General features: G+C 37.7%; 3 protein-coding genes across 3 annotated transcripts in view; 2 read left to right on the plus strand and 1 right to left on the minus strand.

The window, feature by feature from the left end:
- Positions 1-1,070, plus strand: part of LOC122661966 (D-2-hydroxyglutarate dehydrogenase, mitochondrial) — a 43,723-nt gene extending 42,653 nt beyond the window's left edge. Inside the window, exons 13-15 of the mRNA XM_043857493.1 lie at positions 76-161; positions 253-378; positions 796-1,070. Coding sequence (XP_043713428.1) covers positions 76-161; positions 253-378; positions 796-891 — 308 coding nt within the window. The 3' untranslated portion in view covers positions 892-1,070. The remainder of the gene's footprint in view (positions 1-75; positions 162-252; positions 379-795) is intronic.
- Positions 1,071-7,319: 6,249 nt separating this feature from the next.
- LOC122661488 (probable ubiquitin-conjugating enzyme E2 18) lies at positions 7,320-16,437 on the plus strand. The gene is made up of 6 exons (XM_043856896.1): positions 7,320-7,469; positions 7,620-7,723; positions 7,879-7,981; positions 8,072-8,135; positions 16,092-16,180; positions 16,323-16,437. The coding sequence occupies exons 1-6, from the start codon at positions 7,440-7,442 to the stop codon at positions 16,416-16,418; spliced, it is 486 nt and encodes a 161-aa protein (XP_043712831.1). The 5' UTR covers positions 7,320-7,439; the 3' UTR covers positions 16,419-16,437.
- The window catches only part of LOC122661485 (folate transporter 1, chloroplastic), a 32,872-nt gene continuing 22,426 nt past the window's right edge, over positions 7,385-17,830 (minus strand). Inside the window, exon 12 of the mRNA XM_043856893.1 lies at positions 7,385-7,421. The gene's annotated coding sequence lies outside the window, so the exon portion shown is untranslated. The remainder of the gene's footprint in view (positions 7,422-17,830) is intronic.

Raw genomic sequence — 17,830 nt, forward strand, 5'->3', positions numbered from 1 at the left:
GGCATCAATATTATCGCAAATGAATGGGTTCAAATTCATTGATTTGAGTCCCTTTTTTTGACACATAATTTCCAGGTCAATCAGCCAACGTAGTGGGATATGGTCACCTTGGAGATGGTAACTTGCATCTGAATGTCTCAATTCCTGAGTATGATGATGCGGTAGTTTCCTTTTCCTACTCCTTGAAAGATCCCTATTTATTCTGAAGAATTTCCCACTAGTTCCTTATTTAACTACGCTTAAATGCCACAGGTTTTAGACCAAATTGAACCTTTTGTCTATGAATGGACATCTAAGCGCCGAGGAAGTATCAGTGCAGAGCATGGCGTTGGACTGATGAAAGCTAATGTGATTCACTATAGCAAGTCGCCTGAAACTGTAAGTGTTTCATGTAAACCCTTCTGCCTGAATGTTGCTGATGATAAGTTCATTGACTGGAATATTATCATTCATGGGAGGTTATAATGCCTCTGGTCCTTTTTAACCTACTTTATGTTTAGTGATTTCTGCCAAAGATATATGATAGCCCTAGTCTGTTTCCCATGCTGGTCTCTGCAATTTTATTGTCATTTCTTCTGGTTTCTTGAAGAATTTCAGGATATAGTGTCATAATTTCTGTTACAAAACTGCTCACATTGACTTCAACACAGTGAATAAAAGCTCACTTGAAACATTCTCAGAGTTTAGAAATTACTTCAAACTTGTGTTTTAGCTGTTGGTATCTTTCAGTGAATTTTATTTCATGAATTTTTTTCGAATTTATATAGGTTGCCTTATGTGAGCTGTTTTGTTCAGGTGAAATTAATGGCTTCCATCAAGAAGTTGTTGGACCCCAGTGGAATACTGAACCCTTATAAAGTTCTGCCACACAATATCGTTTCTCAGGCCTGAGGTACAACACTTGAATCTAGACCCCATTCCCATCATGACTGGTGGCTAAACTGGGGTTGTCAAAATAAACGGAAGGATGCTTGGGACATGGCTTGGGTGGGAGCCACATTTATGTTAAATTTGGGAATTTGTTACTGTCCAGTATCATATTTCTTTTCCCAAAGTAATAAATCTGAAACCCAAATCTACTGCTCTCGTCCAGTTTACCAATGTTTCTGCTAATGAAAGCGTAAATTCCACAGGTTTCTAAGTGGACTTCATCATTTAATATCCCTCCTAGATTAGGGTAGAGGCCCAAAAAAGACTCTAAAAGTAACTGATCTTATTAAAAGTTGAATTCAAAACTGAAAATTACATGAATGGAAGGTTTGAGGCTGTGGGTTTTTCCATCCATGAATTTTACATGAAGTGACCAAAGCCCATAAAATATCAATTAAATTCCAGCAAATGTGCCATCATGATATCCTCACTAGAACCAGGAGGAAAATATGAATATACAACTATGTGAAATAACCTGAACATATCAAGTGCAACTAAACTAAAAAAATTGAAAAACCTGAATATACAAATATGAACAATGCATGGACATCTTAATAATGCATGGCAAGGTAATGAAAGTATGAAACTAAATAGTCCTAACTCAGGTATGGTCTTACCCATCATATATATGGAGAATAAATGACGAAAAAGCTAATACTGCAAAAATGTAGCAAAAGAAAGAACAATAACCAAAAAATGACTTTATGATACAGTAGAACCAAAAAAAGGTAAAACAAGCCTATGGGAATCTGACCTCAGATATTGGATTAGTTGAGTTCCTCCACTGCAATGTAAAGAAAAACTCAATTATAAAAAACAAATAATATACATGCTTTAAATTAAAAAACGAGACGGATTTTATCTCTATGTGAAATTTCCAGCACCAACCTAAACAGGAATGGATGTGTAGAACGAGAGAGAAGACTAGTAAAAAAACTACTCGGAAAAAACAGACGAGATGGGTTTTATCTTTATGTGAAGATTCCAACACCAAACTAAACAGGAATGGATGTATAGATTATAGAATGAGAGAGAGAGGTCTAGTAAAACAAACTACTGGGAAAACACAGATAATAATCTCTGGAAAGTACTAAGAAATTGAAGATAAAACTCCAAAAACCATCCATGGTACTTAATAGTACATGTAGCAGATCCCATTTAGCTGAGAATGAGATTCTCCTGACTTGCTGGGCTGTGCCTCTTTCCTCTTACTTTCATTTTTCATCTTTCATCTTTCATTTGTCATTTTCCTTTTTAATATCTCATCTCTTTTCCCCATCTCTTGATTCTCTTCATTCCCCTTTTTGTTTAGATCTCAGTTCACCCTATGTTGTTTTGTTTGGATCCATGTAGCCGACCCCATTAAGTTGGGATAAGGCTGAGTTGTTGTTGTTGGTACTTAATACTACAATCATTTTGATTTTAGCTTGTGAAATTGAAGTAAAATGATAGAAAATGAAATGGAGTAAGTAAAAACGAAGGACAATGTAGAAAATTCAAAATTAACTACAACTAAACTAAAATATGCACAAATTTTGTTCCAATTAAAACACACCAGCAAAGCATGAGTTAAACTAAGAACTAAAAGAAATAAATAAAAAGCAAAGATAAAAATTAGCAATCTTGAACACAAGCTCAATCACTATAATCTCCTTGTGGCTGCGAATTTAGTTTCTAAATTGTTGGAGAAGTAACAAGCACGAACTACTGTGTGTAGGGATGTATAAAGTGATGTTCTATCCAGAGAGCAGTGAAGGGTATATATAGATTCTTGAGGCCTGGTAGGGCTGTTGGGAAAGAATTGAAGAATGAAAATGTTGGGCCTTGATTGAAGTTTGGAGAGAAGACAGTGCCTTTAGCTTGTCAGAGGAAAAAAAGAAGAAATAGCAATTTAAGCTTACAATAAGTTTTTCTTGTTGAAATATAGACAGTAAACTTGAATGAACATTAGCTTCCTGCATTTGAATGCGGCAGAATTCCGAAATAATTTTTTACCATGCCCATAACTTTTTCTCCAGTAAGGTGGATGGGCTTAAGGGAGGTCAATGACAAAACCACTCACTTCCTTATGTACTGGGTGATAAACTTTCTCTTCTGCTGGTGTATTGATCCTGAACTGAAAGTTGCACATCTAATGAAGTTGAAACGATTTTCTTTAATGTCTTAAAAGTTGCAAACCATGTTCAGATGACCTATAACATTTCCTTGGGGATGCCCTGGATGCACTAGAAAACTAAGTCGTAGCATCTTCAAATAATCTTTTGGATTTTGCTGGTAAAACAGAGAATTGTTTGGTTTTGTATTCTCCTGTACCAATCTTTGCACAAGCATACTGTTTTTGGTTGTCATCTTGAGTGAAACCTTCTCATGTTGGTTTCCTAGAGCATTTTAATCCGTAAGATCTTCATTGGAAATGGTCGTTTTGAGAAGTCACCATGAGAGCATGAATAAATAGTTTAAGGGAGTTCATTTGGTGAAAGCATTAATTTCTTAACTTTCTAAGGAAAACTTTTCAGAACGGGTGAGTAGAGGTTTTATTCTAAGGCCGAAGGTTCTTTGAACTGCTAGGCAGGGTATGCTAGCACCTTTGTGTCTATCTCTCATCTCATATGAACTGACATTACTGCTCTCCTATATATGATACCATTTTGTTGTACTTCATTGGTGTGCTCCCTGTATTGCTTCCCTGAGATCCCTCTCCCTTATTCTAAATCCCCCCTCCCCCCCCCAACCAAAAAAATAAAAGTGCAATATGGAGTTTTCACACCTATATTGCTTAATGTGGGTAACTTGCGAAATCTGTTGACTGAAGCCTCTAATCCTTGGAGTGAAGTTTTGCTTTCTCACATTATTCATATAAAGATAAAGATGGATTCAAGCATCAGTTCCAAACAAGTTTAAGTAATCCAAACGGGAACTCTTGGAATCCATATATGCTTTGTGTCCTTGGGAGAAACCCACATTGTAAAGCAACAAGAAGTCACCAATGTTCAGGAAGAGAGATGTTATAAGAAGATAAATGCCAAAGGTGATGAACAAGGGGAATTCATCCATGGAATACCTTTTCTTAACTTCCAAACTCCACTGCTGGGTTTCTGAAGTGCCGCTTAGATACGATATTACATAGCTTAAAATATATGTAGAATGATAGGAACACGATAACCCACCTGTCATCTCATATGCAGACTGTGCTCCAAGGATCTTAAACCCAGAATTAGGGTCAAATTGATCCCATTCGATTCTGATTCGGATTGGATTGGGATCGGTACAAAAAACCCTAGAGTCGACCCTTAAATAGTTAAACCCAGTGATCCGGTCCCCAAAAACCCTAGACTCGGCAGCTTCAAAATGTCTGGAATTGAGATCGGTTTTGACTGATTCAACCGATCTAATATTTTATTAAATTATAGTGCCCTCTAGGGATAGGGGGATATAGATGCTTTGTGTTGTGTGTGTTTTCCTTCTTCTAGGTGATAAGATCTTACTCTTCTGAAGTAAGAGGAGAAAGGGACTTGGGTACCTGGCCCATTTTCTGTCTTGTTGATTAATTATTTGGGTTTTCTATCTGTTGGATAGATGGGAATCCATTGGTATGGCTCCATGTGTAATTCATTGGCCAAATGGCCAACATGTATGGTACTGTCATCTTTAAAAATAAGTTTGAAAATATTCTCTATATTTAATAATAGGACAGGGTACGCTAGCACGGTAGCACCTATGTGTTTATCTCTCTCCTCTTTATATGAAATGATCATGTTGCCTTCCCATATACGATACCAGATTGTTGCACCTCATTGGTGTGCCTTTCTATGTCCCTTGTTCAAAGATCCCTCTCCCTTTATAATGTTAGTAGGGAATTCAAATCAATTCATGATTAAATACTAGGGAGAATGTTCTCTGTGCCGCAGCGCAGGCTGCGCCCAGGCACATGGGCCTGCCACTCAGGGGGACCGGGTGGTCATTGCGCCCACCCCCATGTGCCTGGGCGCAGCCTGTGCTGTGCCGCTGTGGCACTGAGAATAACGCCCCTTATGAAAAAAAAACATTTAATTAGAAAAGCAATTTATGTCATTTTAAAGATCTTTAATTGATTAATTTCAATATGTAAATTTAAAAATTAAAAAAAAAAAAATTAAGGGAAGACATTACATTGAACCTGGTGTCTATCCAATTCAATCTAAATGAACTCTCTCTTTATCAAAGAATGTCGTTTCATCAAAGATGTGAGAAAGGATGACTAGTGCAGGTAAGGATATGTACTAAACCAATACAGGAATCCGGATGGCCCCTAATATCGGATTGGGGGAATTAAAATAGTGTGGGAGAACATTCGTAGATGCTTCTTTTTGTTGTTTGTTTTTTATGACTGGATAGAGGATAAGATGGAACTGGAGCATTGGAACGTGGCAAACATCATTAAAAAAAAAAAAAAAAAAAAAAGCAAGGGGCCATCTAAAGCAAAACTCCTTGGTTTTCTTTCATTTATTATTCTTTTTTACTGCATTTTGTTTCAATTTGACTCGATAAAATAAAGGGGAGGGTTTCCTTACGAGGGCAATGTACACCAATCAAGGTCTGGAAAATGGTATCATTCATATGAGGTCTACATGATTAAAATATGAGAAAAAAAATATATGTGAGTTCCATTGATTATTATGTGAAAAAGGTATATTGAAATCTACACAAGGACAGCGAATGCTTCTTTTCCCATGAGATATAAATGTAATAAATGTTAGCCATAGAAATCCATTTTGATTAAATTGAATATGTGAGACTTAGCAAGGGCAAAAGGTTCTATCATGATCCAAGTTTGAAGGGTTTCTCGAGTAACCTATCTGGTCATGTCAAATTTCAAGCCTAAATTCAATCATGTACCCTCCTATATCTCGGCATTCATCATATCCTTTTTTATTAGTTTATTTAGGTTGAAATTTGACATGCAAGTAAGGTCATTGGGTCTACTTATCCATTTTGAGCTTCATTGAGTTGCTTCATAGCAGATGTTTATTAGGTCATAAGAAAATCCCTTCCTCGGTGGGCCATCTAGGATTCTGTGGTTCATTCATAAGTTATACTTTTCTTGGGGTTACAAAGTTTAAAGGCTTTTTTAAGGTATAGAATTCGATGGGATTTTTTTTTTTTTGGGTAAATGAATTCGATGGGATAGCATCTAATAATTTGTCGTTTTGAATGTAAAATACAGGTGCATCTAGGGTTTAGTCTCTTCCAACCAATGGAATTCACCACAAAAATCCACTTTAATTTTTAGTTAAAATTTCAAAGGAAAGTTAAAATGGTAGATCAATCATAGCCCGCCATTGATTATTGTTGTTAGTAAAAATGCGTTTTAAACATTTGTCATATTGTTCACTCCAAAAATATATTTTCAAATCTTATCCATAGATTTGAAAATGTATGTATTATGAGTATCCATGTAGAACATGTTTAAAACCTCTCAAATGTATAATATGCCATAAAAAGCATACATTCTAATAATATAAAATTTTAAATAATAAAAAACAACGGTACTAGGTCATCGACTCAAATCACCTTCTATTATTGTAGAAACTCAGCTCACACACTATGCACCGCTTTTGCTCATCGTTGAGATACACCGATTTTGCTCGTCGTTGAGATCTAAATCGCCGTTGCCATTGAACCATGTCACTTGAGAACTTCTTTCTCTCTCTCTCTCTCTCTCTCTCTTTGAGAATTTCTCTCTCTTTCTCTCTCTCTCCAATAATAGCAGAATTTACGTGAATTACTTTTGATATCACTATAATAAGGTTGTGTTTGGTATGCATTCCTGCAATGCTTTCTATGTCGATTTCACATTCTCGGATTTAAAAACAACTATTTCTACCATATGAGAATGCAAAATAACTAGAATGCATTTCAAGAATGCATACCAAACATTGCCTAAATTACTTTAATTATGTTAATTGTATCTATATTTTTGCTCTTGAACTTTTAAAAGAAAAATTATATTAAACACATATTAAATGCAGGCCGTACTATTATTACGAATTTTTTAAAATAATATTGAAATCTAAATCTATTTAATACCCGTACATGTTCCATCCCATTTTTTTTTTTTATTATTTTTTTATGAATCATCCAATTTTTTGATGTAGCTGTATTTATTAACTAAGCAGATGATTTTTTTTCGGTAAAGCAGATGATCTAATCTAATAATCTAATCTAATCACCATTATCACCAATATATGTCGATGGTGAAAAAACCAAGAGAGTTGAGGCCGTGTGGGTGGAGAGAAGAATCTTCCCAACTTCCCACAAAAAGCAATTAATCGATTAATTTAAGGGTGAAATAAATAAATGAAGAACGGCAAAAGAGCCATACAATTAGGAAGGACGGACGGGTCCCCCATGTCGAAAACCAGACATAATAAAAAGGTCCCTTCCGCTTTTCGTTCTCCGTTTCTCCATCGCTCCTCCTCCAATCTCTCTCTCTCTCTCTCTCTCTCTCTCTGCTGCCTTGTCGAAGAAGCATGACCAGCTCCTCCGCTCCTTCTCGCAAGGTTCTCTCTCTGTGTGTCCGAAGATCTCTTTCATTTGATTTTGTAGCCTAATTTTACCCTAATTTCTAGTTCTCTTTTATGTGTATCAATTTCTTAATTTTGTTTGTTTTTTTCCCCTTCTGTCTCCTCTTACTTCTAACTTCCTTTTAGACTCTGAGCAAGATCGCATGTAACCGCCTCCAGAAAGAACTTGTTGAGTGGCAGGTTAATCCTCCCGCAGGTTTCAAACACAAAGTCACCGATAATCTCCAAAGGTTAGGGTTATTAGGTTTCATTTTTCTACTCGGTTTTACAATTCACTTTTTAAACTTAATTTCTTAGTGAATCATTTTTCTTTTTATTCTTCCTCATGTTCATAGTTTGCATTTTAAGTTGTCTGTTGTTTTTTTCCCTTCTTGTTTTTTCGAAGGTGGATTATCGAAGTTACTGGAGCTTCGGGAACTCTATATGCTAATGAAATTTATCAGCTTCAAGTAGATTTTCCTGAGCATTACCCTATGGAAGCGCCGCAGGTTGGAAACAGATCCGATCTTCTGTTTATTATTGGTATTATACCACAGAGAATTCTTTGAATTTTAATAATTTTCTTTCGGCTTCGACAGGTTATTTTTGTCCCTCCTGCTCCGTTGCATCCGCACATTTACAGTAACGGCCATATATGTTTAGGTAAATTGGATTTCGTCTGCTTGTCTTTATGATTATTTGTGCTGATTCTCTGTTGGCACAATGTTATGGAGGCTTCCCTTGCTCATGTTTGTGGTGGCAATACCCTGCATTCAGAATCAGGGAGACCCTATAGATGTGCTATAGGTGCCCCGTTATAATTGTAGGCTTGTACTGCCCTCGATGTGTAAGGGATGGGTTCTCTGTCAAATCTTTTAACGCTGATGTGATCTGTTGGTTTTTTTTTTTCTTCCAGAAAAGCTTTATATTTATTGTGTTGATTTTAATGCTTGTATTTATTATGTTATTTAGTTTTTTTTTTTTTCTGAGAATTGAGGTCTTGGCGGATGAGTTTTAGCTTGTTTCCACAGATAATGTTTGTTGCAAGGCGGGTGTCTCTTTCGTTAGGAGTTTATGTGTTGGTATCTTCTGTTGGACTTTGGATGATGATGGAATATTTTGGGTTGGCTGGTTTCTTTTCCTATTGGTGCGATGCCACATTTCCATCACCTCAAATCTTTGTGAGCTACGTGGAAGACTGGTTATTCCCCTGCGTTTAAGTCACCCTGTGCATTACATGCATTGGAAGTTGCTCTTTTCAGCTAACAGGCCGTGAGATCAATATTTTTATGTGGTTGTAAATATTAAATTAGTGGTTGACGTGGACCTTTTTCATTGTTATAATGAATTAATGATTAATTATTTTCGTTTAGCTTGAAATATTTTATTAGTTTTGATATACTATATACATGATATAAGCATTACAAAGTATCTTATTACAATACTCTTTAATTTTAATATGGTTACATACATATATACGTACATACATACATACATACATACATACATACATACATATGTACATACATGCAATGGTTGTCATGCCCCTATACAATGAAAAATATTTTATTCATTGATTTTGGCTCTCTTACTATGTGCATGTTGTAAATTGTTTCTGGTGGTAGGTTCTATCCCCATTTTTAATTGGTCTGACCCTGTTTTCTGAATCAGCAACAACAGACCAATTTTATTATAGGAGAAAAGAGAGATGGGAAAATGTAGCATAAGGAAGAGAAAATGAAGAACTACACTGCAAGGTCATCCCCCTCCCCAACCAACCAACCAACCAACCAACCACATACCAGGAAAACCAGGACCTCCTCTAAACACTCACTTGCAAAAACCTATCTACAACTCTACCCACACCCCTGAAACACTTGACTCGTCCTCCTAATGTAGTCCTAGAATTGTAGGAGATCAACTAGGAGCCAGTACACCAAGATCTTTTACGAACTGGTAGTCCGAATAGAGCAAAATATGATTTTTGGTCAAAATTAGGGTTAGGGTTAGGATTAAGGTTTGAAGTGTTGGTTATGCTAGGCAAGTGTAGGGGAGTCTATCGGTGAAGGTTATGCAAGGTTCACGAACTCGGTTTCGGTACAGGTTTTGCCCTGGCCAAAAATCGAGTTGGGGTAAATTTTTTTCTTTCAACTCAATGGCTGGTTTCGGTGGGTTTTAGACCTATTTTGGGGCTGAAACTTGGTACTTAGCTTATTTTAGGCCATTTAAACACAATGGAACATTCAGATTTTGCAAAAAACAAAGCCCAAATAGGAGTTTCACTTTGGCCCCTAGGTTGGTAGGCGACGACATAATAGTAGGCCCTATTCTACACAATTTAGTAATTGCATGCAATCAAATCATACAATTAATATAAAACAGCTTAAATAATTATTACAAATGTAAAAGTGTACAATACATCAATCTGTTTAACATATTACATCTATCATCCCATGCCATATTGTTGAATCAAGCATTCACCCCCATATCATTCCACAGAGTCTTCCCATGTCATAGTGCTGTTGTAGTGTTGCACATAGGTTGCCACACAACTCTTATAAGTGTTGTCATCAACATATTTCCGAGTTCCCTATTCGAGGGTATAGAAGAGGCGGTTGTGATGAGGGCCCTGAGGCGTGAGATCCACTACTACTATCATATTGAGGCTGTTGAAATACCATCGACATGTATGGGTGTGGCTGGGTTGGGACTGAGAATATGTCCACAAAATCTGACCTAGTGCTTTGATTGTCGAACTCATGTGCTGACTGCCCAAACTTACCATAGACACTATATTCGGAACCGGTGCTCTATTGGTCATAATCATAGTCATGCTGAGGTTGAGATGCATGCCACGACTGACACTTAGTAGTAGTATTTATTCTCATGCTTCCGAAACTTTCAAGCATGATCTTCATATTCATGTCATCATCCTAAGCTTGGGACTGTTTGCAACGTGGGCGTCTCTAGTACGTAGCGGAGACACCATGGTCCTGATCCTATGTGGCATGCGCAAACTGAGTCTCACCTATGTAACGCACAGGCTCGAAAAAATAGATTTGGGGAAAAATGGTTTACCTTTCAAAAGTTCTTCAAACTTGAGATGAAGAGTCATAAATCTTGAACAAATCTTGCACTTTTGTAGCTGAATGATGTTTCTGGCAGGTTCTACGTCGAAGTCCAGGTGAAAATTGACGAAGCAGCAGCTCACAAGCAAGCAGAAGCAGCTCTCGGTCGAGTTAGAGGCGAGATCTTGCCGCTCGATCGGGATCTGGCATTTTAATAAGGTTGTTTGGGTCGAAATCTCGGTAGAACCTAAAAATCTCGACCCGAGATCTAGACTCGACTGAGATTTCTACCGAGTTGCGGTAAAAATACATTTCGACCTTCATCTCGCCTTGGTATTTATAAATGTCGAGTTCTTGTACCATGAGGTTACGTTATATTTTGATGGAGGAATGTGTGCTGGAATGAATTGGCAGCAAGTTAGGTTTAGTGTTTTGAAAGGTAGAAGATGATGGAATCTAGGGTTTATAATAACAGGAAATCAGGTGGTTGAATGGGCTTAATATTTAGGTTGAGTGTGGCTTGGGTGGAGTGGAATATATGCTGAAAGTTGCTACTAAATTAGATGGTTAAAATTGGAGTTATGTAGGTTTCCTAGTAGAGATAGGAGAGAGGGGTAAAAGTGTAATTTTTCAGACAATCGGCTGGGTGGATGGTAATGAAATTTGGATCGAGTTTCTCTTAGGGTTTGAGGAAGATTCGATCAAAATTTTAGCAGGTTCTAACGATTAGATTTGGCTGGGTAGAATTCTCTCAAAAACCACCTTGCACAAGACCTTCTAGAAGGGAAGAAGAATAGTTGCAGGTTTTCAGTTCTAGACTTGTGGATGAAGAATAGATTGGATCAGACTTGGGGTGATGTGGTAGACTTGAACAGTGCTTGATGATGTAGAAATCACTCTTGAAATCAGAACTTGAATGTAGTACTTGAACGTAACAGCAATGGAGAAAACAAATAACCAATTTGAACCACTCGGGTTTCACAACGCAAGTTGTCAAATCAGATCAAACACCGATTCCTTCAAACAATTCACCCGGGCTTCACACCGCAAGGTATCGATTGGATCAAACACCAATCCCACCAGCCTTGATCAAACACAAGACAAAAATCTTCAATGGAGAAGAAGAGCAGCAAAAAGCTTTTCATTAATCAAAATTCGTGTTCAATACTTGCCCCCCATACAACCTTATATAAAAGACTCAAAAATAGACTCCCACACTAAAAAGAAAAGGCCTAACCCAATCCTTAACCTATTCATGGTACAAAAACTTGGCAAGATTTTGCTAATAACTCGCCATTTCAAAATAGCGAGACGAGATGAAGGTCGAAATGTATTTTTACCTCAACTCGATTGAAATCTCAGTCGAGTCAAGATTTTTTCGGTTCGACCGAGATTTTGACCCAAACAACCTTAATAAAATGCCAGATCTCGACCAAGTGGTAAGATCTCGCCTCTAACTCGACTGAGAGTTGCTTTTGCTTGCTTGTGAGCTGCTGCTTCGTCATTCTTCACCTAGATTTCGACGTAGAACCTGCCGGAGACATCATTCAGCTACAAAAGTGCAAGATTTGTTTAAGATTTGCGAATCTTCATCTCAAGTGTGAAGAACTTTTGAAAGGTAAACCATTTTTCCCCAAATCTATTTTTTCGGGCTTGTGTGTTACACAAATGAGACTTAGTTTACGCATGCCACATAGGACTAGGACCATGGTGTCCCCGCTACGTACTAGAGATGCCCACGTTGCAAACAGGCACAGGCTCAGTATGAAGATCATTCTTGAAAGTTTCGGAAGCATGAGTATAGATACTACTAGTGAGCATCAGTTGTGACATGCATCTCAGCCTCAAGATGACTATGATCATGGCCAAGAGAGCACCGGTTCCAAATATAGTGGCTATGGTCAGTTTGGGCAGTCAGCACATGAGTTCGACAATCAAAGCACTGGGTCAGGTTTTGTGGACATATTCTTAGTCCTAACCCAGCTACACCCATACATGCCGATGGTATTTCAACAACCTCAGTATGATAGTAGTAGTGGATCTCACGCCTCAGGGCCCTCATCACAACCGCCTCTTCTATACCTTCGGATAAAAAACTTGGAATATGTTGATGACAACACTTATATGAGTTGTGTGGCAACCTATGTGCAACAGTATGACATGGGAAGACTTTGTGGAATGATATGGGGGTGAATACTTGATTCGGCAATATGGCATGGGATGATAGATGTAATATGTTAAACAGATTGATGTGTTGTACACTTTTACATTTGTAATGTTTATTTAAGTTGTTTCATATTAATTGTATGATTTAATTGCATTCAATTACTAAATAATGTGTAGAATAGGTCTTATTAGTATGTCGTTGCCTACCAACCTAGGGTCCGAAGAGAAACTCCTATTTGGACTTTGTTTTTGCAAAATAGTTCCATTGTGTTTAAATGGCCTAAAATAGGTTGAGTACCAAGTTTCAGCCCCAAAATAGGTCTAAAACCCACCGAAACCATCCATTGAGTTGAAAATTTTTTTTCCTCAACTCATCGAGATCTCGACCTTTCTCGGTTTTTGGCCAGGGCGAAACCTGTACCGAAACCGAGTTCTTGAACCTATTAGGTAACCTAAACTGACTAGGAAACTAAAATACTAAAGGAAATAGACTCAAAACAGGGCTGGACTTGTAGAGTCCTAATCCACCCAACTTAAATAATAATTAAATAGTCGCATGACCACTAACCAAATAAAAAGAAATCTACTAACTAATCCCGTATGTTACCTTAATACCCATATTTTAGGCCGATAAAAATTGCCTGTTACATAGAAAACCCATGGGATCAAGGCCCAACATGTATAGAACCCAACCCTAGACTTATTCCTAATAAAAGAAGCCCAGTTTGGTGATAAATCTGCATCACCTTCGTTGTACCTTACAGCACAGCCTAAAGAGACCATGTTCCCTTGGTTTGATGCTAAGAAAAGCCTTACAAGCCCAACATTCTCTCTATTGTATGCCTTAACTTCCTTGGATGTGCATGTTTCTGTTTGAGCTGACAGATGAGTCATAACCTTGTTTTTTTATTTTTCTCCCTATTTTCTTTTTCATTGTTGTGTTTGAGCAGAGGGATACTTCTAAGCTCTAAAAAGGCATTTTTCTAATGATTAAGGAACTGATACCATGCACACTTCGATGATTCTTGTGAAAATCTTGACATGCTGACTGGCAGCTTGCCCCTAATCCCTATTTTGGTCCATGGAAAGCTTTTGTCCATTATTCTGTTTGAGTTAATAGTAGAAACAAAATATGCCTCCACTTTTACGATCTGATTATCCCGAGTTTTCAGAAGCCTACTTGTATGAAAATCATTCCCGTTATGGCATTATTCCATTAATTCGGGCATCTAAGTGATCGGTGGTTGAGTAAAAGGAAAATATATGGCCTGTCCAAAACAATCTAATCATTTGGATTATTCAAACTGGCCAATTAGATCATGGGGCAATGAGGGTTTTATGATGTGTTTCATATTTTAAAATTATTAATGGAGGTTGAGTATGAGAGGATTTGAATTCAAGAAGAAGTGCTTGAAAGAGCCAAGCCGTAAACCCCAAACCAACCAAAGTTTCTTTTACCTATAGAACAAACGTATATTGTTATTTAATTTTAAATGCTAGTAATTTTAAGTTGTTAGACCATTTGGACTTTTTGGATCAGAGAATCCAACAGCTAAACTGCTGACCATCAGGCAAGAAACTGCCAAATACTGGTTCTGTGAGGTTGGAGGGGGGCTTTCCAAACTGGACTCTCCGCTAAGATAAAAACAATCTTACTTGAATGTAAGGAAATACGACTAAAATGTTGAAGTGATTTAGAGAGAGGGGGCGGTTCCGGATGGACCGTAAGATCAGCCAATCCACTGGTTGAAGACCTTGCTGAGGGAGATTACCATGGATGTGCTCATATTTTAGGTCTTGGTTTGTAGGGCTGTCGTCAAGATTAGTTGTTCTTGTTGTTAGTTCTGCAGTTGGCTGTTCTGGAGGTTAACTACTGGTAAATTTTGGTGGAATGTTTTTGACAGATCAGTAGGAAAACCAGGGTTGGCATATATATATATATATATATATATATAGAGAGAGAGAGAGAGAGAGAGAGAGAGGGGAGGGGGGGTTTCCTACTAGAGTAGTAGTGAGGGGTTGGAAAATGGCATCATCCATATGGGGCCCACTATGTGGAGAAACATAGAAATCCTCATATGTGGTGGATCACATACTACAACTACAACTCAGCCTTATCCCAACTAAATGGGGTCGGCTACATTGATCCTTGCCCTCCAATAAACTCTATTCGAGGTCATACTTGATTCAAGACTTAAGCTAGGTGGTGGATCACATCAAATGAGATTAATAGGAGAGGGACAGAGAGAATGGAGTAGATACCATCATATACATATAAAGATTGAGATTGGCGAAGAATACACATTGAAAGTATGAGAAATACATCTGCCCATGGTTTAGAGTTTGGTACCAAACATAGCCTTATATACAGGCTTGTGATTTCTGACCAACACAGTCGCCGTAGTGGCGGACTCCTTCATGTGATCTTCCTCCAAATATGTATCCAAACAATGTTCACATTCTCAGTTGAGAATACATTCAATGTTTTGAGAATGGGAATACACATTCGAAGTATGAGAATACATACCAAACATAGCCTTATATACTCTTGCTTGTGATTTCTGTATATGTGTTATATACACATGCTCTTTTTATGAATTGATCTTTCTTTCTATCTTTTAAATTTTTTTAAAGGAAGAGGATTGGGAGCACTCGGCCAAAGTCTGGCCTTCTAAAGTGTGGGGTTGATGCTTCCACCCCATTGCTAGGATTGTCCAACCACTTTGAAAACATTGTTACGGAACCTATCCAGTTAATTGGAAACTGCAATGAGCAGCTGAAATCGATGCCATGTGAGATAATTCTTGATTATCCATTTGTCGATGGACTTGCATAAAAGTATGCTTTTACCATCTGAGAGAATTAGCAGAGTAGTTGTTGGACAATATTCGGCCTGCCAGAATGGTCCAGGTTTTAGCCACTTGATTCCATTTACCATATGGCCCTGTTTTAGGCAGTTACAATCATCTGTTCTTTTGTTCTAGTCATTTTGATTATTTGAATTTCTTTTTTGGGTAAATTTACCCACCCCATGACACCTCCCCCCCCCCCCCCCCCCCCACATGAGGTGGGATTGGATCCTGGGTCTCTGCTATCAGCAGCTGGAGGCCCTACCACCAAACCAATGGTGGCACCTCAGTTATTTGAAAATTTAGAATCGACTACATGGAATTCAATTTTGCTCTCACTACTCTCTGTTAGACACTTATTGTCATCTCTATATATCAGAGTTCCTAAATTTTGTCAGATGTCATGCATATGGTACATGGTTGCTTCTTTATTGATTATCACAATTAAGATAATCTTGTATTAGTGTCAAAAAATGCATATACCATCCAAATGTGGACCTTCAAACTGACATTTCTTTGCTCTTTCTGTGAGGCAGATATTTTGTACGATTCTTGGTCCCCAGCCATGACTGTTAGTTCCATCTGTATCAGCATTCTCTCCATGCTATCAAGCTCCCCTGTGAAGGTTCATATCCAATGCCACTTAAGTTATTTGGTCATTATTTAGTTACCACAAAAAAAAAAGTACAAATTTCAAAGCTTCTTGCTTATTCGGTTGAAGTTACTTCTTTAATTAAAAAAATTATGGAATTTGGCTTTGTGTGCAGCAACGACCTGCGGACAATGATCGCTATGTGAAGAACTGTAGGAATGGTAGATCTCCAAAGGAGACAAGATGGTGGTTCCATGATGACAAAGTGTAATCAGAAAATGATTAATGACTAAAATTACCTGCTTATGGTTGGTGGTCAAGAAAGTAGATAGGTTGCATTGCCTTCTGAAAGGAGAAGCCAAAACAAAAAAAAAGAAAAAAAAAAGGAGGCATTTCCAATGCCCTTTTGCAAATGCTGTAAATTTGCAATCCCCGGTATGTATAGAGGAAGAGTAGTTTGTGTTTTTAGCAAAATGGTTTTTAAGAACCCAACAGAAAGCTTGTATGTTTCTTGGATTATGTACTTCCTGCACCTTAATCATAATACTCTCCTAATCTTCATCTTAATCTTCTGTTGCTTAATGCAAATAGAGCTAATGTGTAAAGTTCAATGCTTTCTATTCCTTTTATGATTCATGTACCTATGAACTATGATTGTCACATTCGCTTTCTTTTACATCCTTGATCTTTTCTGTTTCATAAACTCATCACCGATGGACAGACTGGGTTTCTTCTCCACAATGAAAGGTTAGACTTGGTTATGATCAAATGGTTTGGTTACTAGTTGTCTAAAACCATCAATTCCTTGCTGCCTGTATTGGACATGTATATGCTGTTCAATCATTCAACGTAGGGTGTTCCATGACTGCAAAATCGGGTTCTGCATTAAAGCATATACCACATTGTTTGCATTTCGATTTGGTGCACTAGCCTACTGCATTCCCACCTCCATCATATCATATCAGAAATGGCACTTGCATTGATAGAAGAAGGGGAGGAACCTGGGAGAGCAGAAAATTCCTTTGCTCGTTCTGATAACTTAAACGATTATGGAGTTTATCTTGATTGATGCACATGATCTTCTAAGTGCTCCTCCTGGTGTCGAGATCATCGAGTTCTTGTTTCTGCAACTTCTCTGCCATGGATCTCAGAGGAATAATTACAATTTTCTGCCACCAAGTGCCAGAAATCAGGCTTTGTGGGACATTAATTCATAAAGTGGTTTTCTCCGCAGTACGCTATGAATTCCAAAGGATTGAAAGTAAGAATGCCAGCCTTGTGAGAAGCTTTCGACCGATAAGATGAATGGTTGGCTATACGGTGAAGACGAGCCAACAAATCTATCATGTGGCCTATCAGCTTATCCAATTATTTCTCATCTGTCCGATGATTAGATGTTTGATCCTTTGTTCATGTTATCTCTGCATCGTTTGTGTAGAACATGGTGTAGGTAACCACGAAACTGCTCATCTAAAGCGACCAGCTGATTCTTATTAGAAATCCCTTGACCAAAGATGGTTATCCCCATCTGTTGGGTATCCAACCAAAAGAGAACAAATGCAGGAATGCAGCTAAGGGTGTCAAACGGGACGGTTCTGGATATCTGGGATGGTTTTTTACCGATTTCAATCCCAAGAGGTCAATCCTATTATCATCTTGTTTATTTTTCATATCCAAGGAAAT

Source organism: Telopea speciosissima, chromosome 5 (assembly GCF_018873765.1).
Source record: "Telopea speciosissima isolate NSW1024214 ecotype Mountain lineage chromosome 5, Tspe_v1, whole genome shotgun sequence".
Lineage (NCBI taxonomy): Eukaryota > Viridiplantae > Streptophyta > Magnoliopsida > Proteales > Proteaceae > Telopea > Telopea speciosissima.

Excerpts from the sequence above, each read along its gene's own strand:
- LOC122661488 (XM_043856896.1), top strand. The coding sequence starts at position 7,440 with ATGACCAGCTCCTCCGCTCCTTCTCGCAAG. Across the intron at positions 7,724-7,878 it reads GTCACCGATAATCTCCAAAG|GTGGATTATCGAAGTTACTG; the intron begins GTTAGGGTTATT and ends GTTTTTTCGAAG. Across the intron at positions 8,136-16,091 it reads TAACGGCCATATATGTTTAG|ATATTTTGTACGATTCTTGG; the intron begins GTAAATTGGATT and ends TCTGTGAGGCAG.